At 43.1% G+C, this 11,914-nt stretch overlaps 4 protein-coding genes across 4 annotated transcripts; 3 read left to right on the top strand and 1 right to left on the bottom strand.

Annotated features, from left to right (window-relative positions):
- Window positions 1-1,890: 1,890 nt before the first annotated feature.
- Window positions 1,891-2,860, top strand: C922_02623 (hypothetical protein; the record flags this gene model as incomplete). Its single annotated transcript, XM_008818222.1, has 2 exons — window positions 1,891-1,968; window positions 2,546-2,860. 2 exons carry the CDS (start codon window positions 1,891-1,893, stop codon window positions 2,858-2,860), a joined length of 393 nt encoding a protein of 130 aa, XP_008816444.1.
- A 1,559-nt stretch (window positions 2,861-4,419) lies between these two features.
- On the bottom strand, window positions 4,420-5,115 carry C922_02624 (hypothetical protein; the record flags this gene model as incomplete). The annotated part of the gene is made up of 1 exon (XM_008818223.1): window positions 4,420-5,115. The coding sequence occupies one exon, from the start codon at window positions 5,113-5,115 to the stop codon at window positions 4,420-4,422; it is 696 nt and encodes a 231-aa protein (XP_008816445.1).
- A 1,148-nt stretch (window positions 5,116-6,263) lies between these two features.
- On the top strand, window positions 6,264-7,958 carry C922_02625 (hypothetical protein; the record flags this gene model as incomplete). Its single annotated transcript, XM_008818224.1, has 1 exon — window positions 6,264-7,958. The coding sequence occupies one exon, from the start codon at window positions 6,264-6,266 to the stop codon at window positions 7,956-7,958; it is 1,695 nt and encodes a 564-aa protein (XP_008816446.1).
- A 1,906-nt stretch (window positions 7,959-9,864) lies between these two features.
- C922_02626 (ribosomal protein L22e) lies at window positions 9,865-10,582 on the top strand (the record flags this gene model as incomplete). The annotated part of the gene is made up of 3 exons (XM_008818225.1): window positions 9,865-10,035; window positions 10,212-10,343; window positions 10,475-10,582. The coding sequence occupies 3 exons, from the start codon at window positions 9,865-9,867 to the stop codon at window positions 10,580-10,582; spliced, it is 411 nt and encodes a 136-aa protein (XP_008816447.1).
- Between the last annotated feature and the right edge of the window lie 1,332 nt (window positions 10,583-11,914).

An 11,914-nucleotide genomic window follows, 5' to 3' on the forward strand; every position in this document is an offset into this window, starting at 1 on the left:
TTACCGTTTCGTACAATTTAAGTACTAATTTTTTTGCCCTATCTATAGTGATGTTCTTCTATAAAGCTTTTGTTTAGTACTCTACCCCCCACACGCCCGTTTACTACGTGCTGTATTGAAGATGTATATAAGTATACATAAAACGTACCTACTGTACAATATGCATATTTAAAAGGTATATATATACCACCCATCGTAATAATTGACGCTTTTTCAGTTCACTTCTTTAGGACTAAAGATGTTAAGCATATGTAATATATAATAAATATATATTATATGCACCGCGCCTATGCATATAAAATTTATATCTGTACATGGCAATGCAATTATGCTGTTAAAAACTGCGCCCTTACAATTCAGTACTGGGATCAAGTACGTGCCAAGCGTTAGGTGAAGAAACGTACTTAGAGAATAATTTTAGGGAAAAATATTATGTACAATTGTATATAATTGCGAATGGGTCGACTTCTGCTTAATTCCTCATTCGTGCTGAAAAAGCAGCGTATACGTGTGAATAGCACTAATACGAAGGGCCATAAGTAGCCGTGCATATTATTATATATATTTGCGTTATTACATACGTGATTTATATAACCCTAGTATTTATATATTACGTGCCCGCCTGTACGTATATAAAAGAAACGCTGTGGCATCGAAGTATAAAATTATATTATGCTTGCCCCCTATTTATTTAGCTTGCTGGCAGCAATATAACGTTTATGAGACTACCGCAGCGCAGTATATAATAGCAGCATGGTAGAATTGTACCATTCGTGGTAGCAGAGAGTAGTAACCCTTTTTTTATTGGATGCGTAAATATATAAGCACATATATTTGCCGCATAATATTATTGTTACATTTGTTACCTCACTGCAGTGTTGAGTACGTCTTAAACTGCATCATCGCTTCATTGTTTTTGCCGTTTATCAGTTCATCGTCCATTTACGTTTTTTTAATTGGTCAAAAATATAAAGCGCAAGCAAAAAAGGAGCAATGACAAAAAAAAAAGAATTTTTTTTATTTTTAACAGAAACCGCGAACAAATAAAAAGATACTAACCATTTTTTAAGTATACGAAAAAAGCAATCAGCTTTTGTAACCTGATATTATAACTTCGCGCACAATGCATTGCGTACGTACGTATAGTACAGCAAAGCATAAGTAATAAGCGCTTACTCATTCGCGTTTTTCAATATGCGTATGCGTACCATTTGGAGTAGCAAAACACGCGCAATATTTATTTTTCTCGTTTATTGTTTGCCGTTTTATCGCTTTATCGTTACATTGCCGTGATATAATGCTACGTTATGTCATGCCATCGCACTAGTTTTTTTTTTTTTTTTAATCATTACGTGAATTTTGCTGAACGGCTCCTCTCTCCTTGTTCATTCTGAATATGATTTAGTGAAACCGTATGTAAAAGAAATCACGCATTGTACCTAATTTGCTATTATTTTTTTCTTTAACTTATTTTTTTGTCTTTGAAATATCACATTTCTTTGAATTTTTTTTTTCACCTTTCTCATTGTATGGATGTATGCATGTACGTATGTATGTCCTTAATGCATGTACGATACTGTGTATATAAATATATATATACATATGTACATTCGAATCTCGAATGCGCGTGACCTTTTGTATCCCCCACCCCTGCGTAACGCGTTCGCAAGCCTTGTACATTCGTCAGTACACATTCGCACTTGCATATTCGCATACGCTCCCGAAGTTGCCACCTACCATAATACATCACACAGATAGGAATAAAAGAATTTCATGTACAACCACCCCCCCGTTTCTCCCATTTTGTATACATGAAACAAAACAAAATACAGCCATAACCAGGAATATAAATTTTGTTTTTAATAAAGAAGAAATTAACAAGTAACGAAAATGACTAAAGTTAATAAACCACCCACGACCAGCAACCCCAATATAAAATTAAAGAAACCTAATTCGAAAGAAGAAGAGGTAAGGAAAAAACAGATCAAATCAGGCAAAGAAGTGTGTCCCGTCGCCTCCCCCCCGCAACCGCGTTCATACCGTATATGCCTGCGTCTGTGTGCAAATGGATGTTATATGCATGTATACAATTGTGCATACCAGCAGATGGCGGTGGATTTACGCGTCCTCTTTTGCGATGCGACGTATGTGCCACGACGTGATGGTTAAAAGGTAGATCGCCTTCGTCTCCGAACAGAAGGAGGTGCTCAAAACGTACCTATCGTTGCTTACTCTTCCGTCTGTTGTATTTATTATTTTTCCTTTTTTTTTTTCCCCCTTTGGTGAGTCATAATTTTTTGGCTGTATTTCCATTTTTACCTGACCTTTGCATGCAATTTTTATCGAGCTGAAATGGGGCAATTGCTTAAGTAGTGGGGGGGCGAACGGAGATGCATCTCCGTACGTCGAGGATAAAATAAAAAAAAAGGAGATACGTAGATAGATCGAGAGTGAGACACCTTCGCTTCGTAGTTATTCCTGGACCACACCAACACAACGTCGTATTTTATTTATTTATTTATTTTTTTTTTGTTCCTTCCCTCAGGACTTAAACCAACCGGTAAAAAAAACACTGATCGCAAAAAACATAAAGGTTGTGAAAAAACCTGAAGATATAAGCCCATCTCCGAGAAAAAGCGAAAATGAAAGTGCGGTAAAAGACCAAGCCCAAAAGGGAGTAAACAGCACAGACCCTAAGCCTAAACCTGCGACACCTGATAATAAAGCGAAAAGCGATGCGGACAGTAATTCAAAAAAAAATGCGGGTACCAGTAAAAATGCCGCGGACAGCAGTGGAGGAGACGTGCAACTGGGGTACTTCTCCTGGTTGTGGAGGTACTTTCCCAAAAAGAAGACCTAATTTTGGAAGGGGTAGCCGCCCCCATTCGTGGAAAAGAAGAACAGGAAAATGAAGCGATTGTAGTGGCAGTACAGGAAGAAGCGCGGCAATCGTGGAAATCAATACAATCACAGAAATCAATACAATCGAAACAATCAATACAATTGCAACAATCAATACAATCGAAACAATCAATACAATCGAAACAATCAATACAATCGCAGAAATCGATACAATCGTGGCAATCGATACAATAGCAACAATCGATACAATAGCAGCAATCGATACAATAGCAGCAATCGAGACGATCACGTCCGTAGAGGCCGCATGAGTGGCAGAAAATGCGGCATCAATTTGACAGAGCGCGACAAATTCAGTAAAGGCAGTGCCCCCCAACGTGTGTCCATTCATATCCCCTCCATGTCGCGTGCCTTTGCGGCGAGTATTGTGCACGCGGAGGTGCATTTGTGGCAGTGCCGCGTGTACGGCAAATGTGTGTGTGGCAAGTGAGCATGTGGGTATGCATGTAAATATGCATGTAAGGATGCATGTATGTGTGCATCTATTATGTGTACGTGCCTGCATCCCCCCCTCACCTTTTTTTTTAAAATTGGACACATATATATATACATGCGTACGTGCCTACGTCCGTACACATGTGTGCATATATGTGACTACGTGTGAACCCCTTTCTCCCCCCCTCCCCCCTCCAAGTGAGCATATTTACACTGTGTATATAACGTGTAACGTGCACAGTGTATATGCGTCCAGTAGTCTAACATGTGTCGAGCACATGTCACGCCCTTTTATGATTCCTTTCATCACCCCACAATTACTATGTTTATTCCTGTTGTTATCTCGTCTAACACATGTACCAAGGCTACCACGTCTGCTATGTCATTTTATGTTATTTTCTATGTTACCTTATTTTGCTTCATTTTGAGTTTTTTTTTTTTTTTTTGCATTTCTCCCTTTTTAAAAGTCCTTTTTTTTTAAAAAAAATATGCTTTTTTAGTGCCGTTAACGTTAAGACATTATTCTTCTCCAAGAAAAATAAAATAAGAAAATGAAAAAAAGCGGAAAAGGAGTGTGATACTCATGTGGGGAAGAAGCGGTCGGCCATACACCTCCCCACATACTTTCCCCATTACATATCCGCAGCAAACTGCCAAACGTGGACACAGTTACTCACCCTGAGGAGGTACCATTCCGATGGAAGGGCTTATCAAAGTGGTTGAAACAAAGTTTGAATGGAAGGTATGGCCTCCAATTAGGGCACAACAGAGTTTGCGGGGAAAAAATAAAAAAAATAAAAAATAATTCAAATAAAAAGAAAGAAAATTTCAACATTTTTACAACGAATTTATAATTTTGCGGGTGGGAAAAATAAAACCGTTTGCTTTCCTCTTTTTCAAATGTCAGCCGTGCCGATCGGTACGTGCACAAATTGTCCGATGTCGCGTGGGCGTAAAAAATTAAAAAAAATGAACAAAAAAAGTTTAGCAATCGAGAAACCGCAAGCGGTGGTGCTGCCGTGAGAAAAGGAGCACTCCAGCGGTAAAATCCACCGCAGCGACGCATCAGAAGACGCCCCACAGATTCTCAAACTCTGAGCATATGGTAGAGCAGCACGTGGCGGCACTGAGGCTGAACTCAGAAATGCTAATGTTGTCGTCCAGATTCTCAAGCTTCATAATTGGGTTGGAGTAGGCCACCGCCCCAATGAAAAAAGTGACGGGCATATTTTCGTTCTGGAAATTCTGAACATAGGCAGGCAAATGTACTTTCCTGCCCTTTACAGATAGGCCAATTTTTTTTCCATTAATTGGTAAAATAGCGTTATAGTCATTTTTCAGAAATTTTAGCAAGCACAAATTTTTCTCATTTGCCTTTATTTTATATTTTCGTAGGAAGGTGACCATTAGGGATTCGAACTGGTCATACGTTTTCGGGATTTTTAAATTCGAAGAGACAAAGAATAGTTGATTGTCATGTGTTTTTATGTAAACTTGTAGGAGGCCATATTTATTCAGTGCACTTTCTAAGAGGTGAATTAGGCACTGGTGTAGGATATCCGGTCTGAAGTTTCTCATCTCCTCTTCTTTTTTTGTGTCTCTTAATAAGTGCTTATGCTTCATGGTGTTAGCCAGCTCGTAAATGTACCTCTTCGTTTCGATTAGCTGCAAGTGGGCCCCTTCAAGAATGATAATGACTCGTTTCTCCTTTTTGTCTTCCTCCTCAGGGGGGGGTGATACTCCCCGTTCGGGCGTGCCCATCTTGTTTGGCAGAAAATGTGGCAGAGGAACGACGGGGGATATGATGCGCCGTTGTATGTCCGGTGCGGAGGCTCCTTGTGGGGGGAAAGATGCCTACTCAAGCTCAAGGCTACATGATGTCCCGTTTATTTGCCGTATCACGGCGGAAAAGAGACCAGATCGGGAAAAATGGTTTGCTCGGCGAGTTCGGTCAAGGGGGGCAGTCTTCGTGGGCACACAAAATGGAGAAAAAGAAACGACGCGATGTATGTTACAAAAATGGCAAAAAAGAAAAGAAGTCACCTATTTTATGCATATATAATCGATCTATACGAGACGTCGTTTCTTCTTTTTTCCCCCCAAGAATACGCGGGATAGGATGGGCGACCTTTTCAGAGGGAATTCTCTTTCACGCTGGGGGGTAAAAAAATGTGAAGCAGCAACATGGGAAAAGAAGTGCATGGTGGGATAAATTGCCAAGTGCAAAGCGTCCCCTAACAAATGCAGAGGGGAGAAACTTCCCACCCAGTGAAGACCACCACTGAGGGGACGATTTCTCCTCAGAGGGAAGCAGCAACGGGGAATGGTTACGATAACGGTAACTGTAACGATAAGCGTAACTGTAACGATAAGCGTAACTGTAACGATAACCGTACCTGCAACGATAACCGTACCTGCAACGATAACCGTACCTGCAAAGATAACCTACCTGCAACGATAACCTATCTGCAACGATAACCTATCTGCAACGATAACGGTAGCGGCGCAATTTTGGGGTAAACAGAAAAAAAAAAATTGCAGGATGGGAAACGAAACCTTCCTTTTCGCCTGAACGGTTCATAACTTTTTGGAAAAAAAAAAAAAGAAAAAATTGGCTAGCCGTCACATGGGGTGGCCACAACAAAAAGGGGGGAGTAAGAACATACACCAATGGGGTTATTTTCCTTTATACACGCCTTCTACACAAATTGCGCATCGGGAGGGATATAACACATACGTTGAAGCCGTCACCTCCCCATAAAGGTGGTACCTACGATATGGGGAATAACCCCTGGGGAAGGGGGGAGAGAAAAAAAAAGAATAAAACAAATAAAGAACGCGGCATATGGGAAAAAAGTAGCCCAGTTAGAGACATTAATCCTTTTCATGCAAAATAAGGAGAGCACAAAATGGCTAACTCCGGAAACACACGGATTTATCACTTGAAGGCCTTCCGAGAGCTACGAATAGTGACCCTGGAAAAGTATACCAAATTTGACGAAGAGGATGAAGAAGAATGCGTTAAAGTTCGTTTATTACCCAGCGGAAGAGGTGTAGGACACAAAAACGAGTACAACAGCAGTGGCAATGGCGACTTCCCAAGCACGGCGGAAATATTTGGAAAAGAGTTAATTATTGATAAGGAGTACAAATTTGGGTGTAACAGAAAATTTGCCATCTATACATTCACAGGATGCACAATTCAGATAAAAGGTCGAACTCTGCAGGAGTATGAAAGTGGGAACAGCACAATGAGGGATTACTTATCCTTATCGTATATTCTGGATGCCTACAGAAAGTTGGCAAAGAAGAAGAAAAAAATTGGACCCAGAGTTCTCATTACAGGAAATAACAACTCAGGAAAAAGTTCCGTCTCGTTGATACTCCTCAATTATGCATTAAAGTCAGGATTCAAACCGATCTTTATTGAAGCAGATACCAAGTGTACCTGTGACAAGGTCGAATTGAATAGGGGGCCTGGGATTATGAGTTCCTTTGTTTACGACCCAATGAATCGGATGAAGTATGCACTGGATTACTACTTTGGCTACCTCGACCTGAATGAAGACATCAATCTGTACTATCACTTAAATGAGTGCATAAGCAGCTGCGTTCACCTGATGCTGCTGAACAATCTGAACTGCGTCTCGTGTGGCGTCAAATCGGATGCCGAGCAGGAGAGCATTTACGCCGCGGGGTTCATTTTAAACGTTCCCTCCGAGGCCGATCACCTAGTCATTAAGAACCTGATTGAAATATACGGCATAAACATCGTCGTCGTGATTGACAACGCCTTTTTGCACTACTCGCTGAAGGACCAGTATGGGGACGAGTTTTCTAGGCTCGGCGCGGACCGGGGGCGCGACTATGGCGGTGACTACGACAGAGACTACAACCGTGACTACGAGCGGGACTACCGCTATCATTCCCGGAGGGACCCCCTGGCCGAGACACGCCATAAGCCAACCTCTCTGTCCGCTGTGTCCCCCGCGGATAAACAGCGAAACGACAACAACGACACGGATGATCCAGTCGACCCAGTCGAAATTGTAGGCATGCCCAAGTACGAAGGAGTGATCCCATCAGATAATAACCGAGTAAGGTACTGCAAAAATCTGTGGTACTATGAATATTTTACGAAAGATATTATAGTGACGAAGAACGTCCACAGAAAGAGCCACGTCATTTCGTTTAAGTATAGTCATACTAGGTTCATTAAGCTAGACACAAACTTGGCTGTGCCTTTGTCAGCATTACCAGCGGATGCGAGGAACATACAGAGGGAAAACGTAACGGTTAGTTTGTATAATGGGAATATTAGCAACCTGACGCACTGCATTTTGGGAGTCTCCTACTCGAAAGACCTTCATTATGTGCATCTGATGAACATAGCTGCGTTCGTGCATGTGCAGAGTGTGCGTCTCTTCGAATCGGAGGTGGGTGAAGATACGGGGAGGAGTGAGAAGGGCGCGGATGCAGCGCAGGGCAGTGCGGAGGCGCAGAACGACTACTTGATAGAAATTCTCTGCCCCCTGTCCGTCACCACGAAGAACCTCCCGCCCTACTTTGTCGTCCCAGGCAATGCCAAGCAAATGAAGTTTTAGCCGCACTGATGCGCTAAGCGGTGGCGTGATGCGTGAAGGGGTAGCGTCAATGGGTAGCGTGTATCGGTAGTGTGTATCGGTAGCGCGGTAACGTCATAACGCATTCATCCCTAGGGTGGGAAATCCCCGCCGAGCATCCGACGCCCCCTCTCCAACGCTGTGCACACAGCATACCACCAGGGAAAACCCCTTTTTTTTGTGATTTTTTTCCCCGCACGAGGCATGACGTTAGCGTCGCGGCGGTGCGCCCCCGTTTAGTTTGTTTTGTTTGTTTTTCAAAAGCAGTTTTTTTCGATCAAGTAGTTAATAATATGGACTCTGCAAAGGTGTCCCACCTAAGTAGCTTCCCATTTTTTTTTTTAAAGAGGGCTACAAAATGGAATGAGGGTTTTTTACAGCGGTGGACAATTTCGCGGCACAATTCCGCGGCACAAATATGGGTCCGCCACCTGGTTGTCTTTTTCTTTCCCATGGGGCGCGAGAAAAACAGGCGTTGGAGAATCCCCATCTGGCGTGAACCCACGTTGAACTTCCAACACCTCACGGGGTTATCTACTTCCCCGCTGCTCTCCTCCAACGAAGGTATCACTGGGTGCCCACTTAAGGATAAGTAAATTTGGACTGACGATTCGTTTGGGGCAAACTAGCGTGGTAACCAATTACCCGTCGCAATTCTCGCGTGAATAATTCATTTGCGTTACGATTGACACAAGGGAGGGGGATTCACCACGGGGAAGGTTTTGCTCCCTTTTTCTTTCTGCTCTTTCTCGCCGCTTATTTTTGAAAAATTTCCAATTTTTACTTTCATTTGAGGGGGAAACAGAAAGGGAAGGCACTGAGGCGGCGGCGGGTGAGACGATAAAATAGTGAATTAGTTTAGCGCAATCCTGACAAACGGTTCGGCAGGACGAAAAAAAAAAACTGAAGATGTATAATTCCACAATTTTTTCTTTCTTCCCTTCACGTGGATGATACACGACACAGGGTAAAATTCCCCCTGTGCAGCCCCCATTGGGGGGTAATATAAGAACGGAAAAAAAGAAAAAAAAAAAGTGTTACTACGAAGGCGCCGGGTCCAATAAAAAAAGGCCGTTATACTACTCTTCAGTGGGGCAGTATTAATACCATAACGAGGCGGTGCCTCAGGATTTTTTTTCCTCCACCCCAGAAACGTGGCACATACGTTGTTTCTGTATATGCCTTATATGCATACATTTGCCTCGTATGCTTCAGGGGGGCAGGGCGTTCCTAGGCAACGGGAGTAAAAAGCGAATCGCAAGTGCGTGCTATATTTTGCCTTGAAAAGAAAAAAAATCACGTGTGCCGTTCCGTTTTTGTTACGTCCCCCCGGAGGAAAAACGTAAGAGGCACTTGCGGGAAACTCTTCGCCATTACGATGTAACTTTGCAGTTACCTCGATGCAACTTTGCGTCATCACGTTCAACTTTGACGCTGCGTTGCTGCTCTCTTGACACAATTTTGATGCCCCTTTTTACCACCCCCCGATTGTTTGGGTTTTTTTTTTTTTTTTTCTTAATTTGCGCACTTTCTCTGGTAACAATCATCACACGGCTCTCTTCACGCCTACAATAGAACGAAACGGAAAAAAGCGAATGGCCGCTCACGGTTGCTGTGAGCAATTTTAAACGCCCAAACGTCGGAAAAAGAAGAAAAAAAAAAGAAAAAAAAAACATACACGTTAAGTGATACATAGAAAAGAGTGAAGAAGCACATTCCGTATTTCGAAGTCCCCATATTGTAAAATAACTCACCGTAACTTCATCCCCTTCTGGCATCTTCAGAAGGAGTCCATACCAAAGCCGCACAAAAAAAAGCGAATTAACCATTTAGGAAGTACACTTATTTGTCGAATTCTACCGACACCCCCTCTGAAATATTAACAACAATGGTAGCCAAGAAGGAATCCAAAATCGTAAAAAAGCAGAAAAAGAAAAATGGGAAGAAGAGTAAAATAGCTGTGAAAAAACCCAAGGCTATGAAAAGCACCAAGGGGGTTAAGTACGTCCTGGACTGTACGAAGCCAGTAAAGGATACCATCCTTGATATTAGCGGATTGGTAATCCTCCCAGTGTAGATTCGCATCTGCTGATGCCCGTTCGTACATGTGAACGGGGTGTTTCTTATGACACGTCCTCGTCATTGACGTGGGTCGTCCTGCCTGCCTGCCCCCTTAAGAGGTGAAAGCACCACCGTGCTGACATTTTCTACCATCGCGTATGTCCCCCATAACAGGAACAATTTTTTAAGGACAAAATTAAGGTGGATAAAAAGACCAACAATCTGAAGAACAAAATAGTGGTCACCTCGGACGACTGCAAGATCTACATCACGGTGCACATCCCCTTCTCCAAGCGCTACATAAAGGTTAGCCCTCCTGAGTGAGCGACCACGCGTGTTACTCTCCGTGTTTATAGCCATTCTACACATACTTGCACGTATTCATAATTGTATTTGTTCCCTTTCTCTGCGAATCATCCCCCCCTCCTCTACTGCAGTACCTTGCGAAGAAGTACCTGAAGATGCACCAAATTCGAGACTTCCTGAGAGTCATCGCCAAGGGGAAGTTGGCTTACGAGTTTAAGTACTTTCAGCTGAACAATTAGGCAGCAGAGAAAGGCACAGAGGGCGAAGCAGAGAGGGTAGCACAGGGCAGGGCCGCTCCTCACAAGGCAGAATCTCTCCACACAGGACAGGGAAGTACACACAGCATGGCGGCGCATCGGACGAGATGGGGACGTATTTGCCCAGTAGGAATTGCGAACGATCAGCAGTTACTCTGCCCGGGGTGCATCGGTTTGCCCTGCCTTTGGAATGCTCACACGTATGCTCTTTTTGATACGCCATCAGGCGGACTGCATTAATTGCGCCTCTTTTATTGGGCCGCTTTACTGGGTTGCTTCACAGGACCATTTTTCTCGCTAAATTATCTTGCCATCTTTATTGCCATTTTTTTCTCTCTCTCCTACGTTTAAGTAACTGCATCCATTTTAATAAACGTTTAAAAAAGGTTGTTCCCCTTTTGAGAAAATGGGTACCTCGTCTTGCCGCATCTTGCAACGTTTTGCGGCCCTTCGTGTAAAGCGAAGATGATTGCAAAGAGGCGAATTACAGGAGGATCCGCTCCCCATTCGGTTGTTCTCAAATATGTGAGCACCTCTTTAAGACGCCATGCAAGTCATGCAAGTGTATTGCTGCTCCGTGGCGAGGAATGCGTACATCCAGTGAGCTTTCATTAAGCATTTCAGCGGGGAAGGTATGCCACCTCGGAAGAGTACTGTTACAAAAAATATATAACTCATTATTGGGACCATGTTGCAGCAAAAAAAAAAAAAAAGAAAACTCCATCATTGGATGTGCTCCTCCCCGGCTCCCCATTTGTTCCCCTGTTAGGTAAGTACCTCCGCCAAGTGCTCCCCGAGAGAACCGCCTTTCCTAGCTGCGTAACAGAATTCCACAAAGTGGGCAACTGAGCACTGGGATTTATTCTCACCCCATGGGAGGGAAAAAATCAACAAACATCATGCTAATGGGAATCCAAATTCTAATGCGACGTGCAAGTCAGTCGGCAGGCATGAAAAACAGCACAACGCCGGATGTGCGTGCGCTTTTTTCCCACACCCTCCCCACCCCCTACCATGTATACGTCTGCACGCATGCAAAAATGCACCTCAAGTAATGTCGCCCTTTTTGAAACAGGACTCCCATTTGTATAACGCGCAAAAAGGGACAGTTTTCTTTTCCTGACAATTTAATTTACAACTTGGCGCTCCATTTTTTGCGAGTCATTTGGGGAATCCTCTATGGCATTCCTTTTTTTCTTTAAAAAAAATAAAAACCTTCCACGTATCCTCCCCGGGCTCGTTCATTTGAAGGAGCGACCAAAAGCGGCTGTGCGAGTTGACCCAAGTGCACGCTGGGCTGATCAGGAAAAAAAA

The sequence above is a fragment of the Plasmodium inui genome, assembly GCF_000524495.1.
Source record: "Plasmodium inui San Antonio 1 unplaced genomic scaffold supercont1.9, whole genome shotgun sequence".
In the NCBI taxonomy this organism is placed as follows: domain Eukaryota; phylum Apicomplexa; class Aconoidasida; order Haemosporida; family Plasmodiidae; genus Plasmodium; species Plasmodium inui.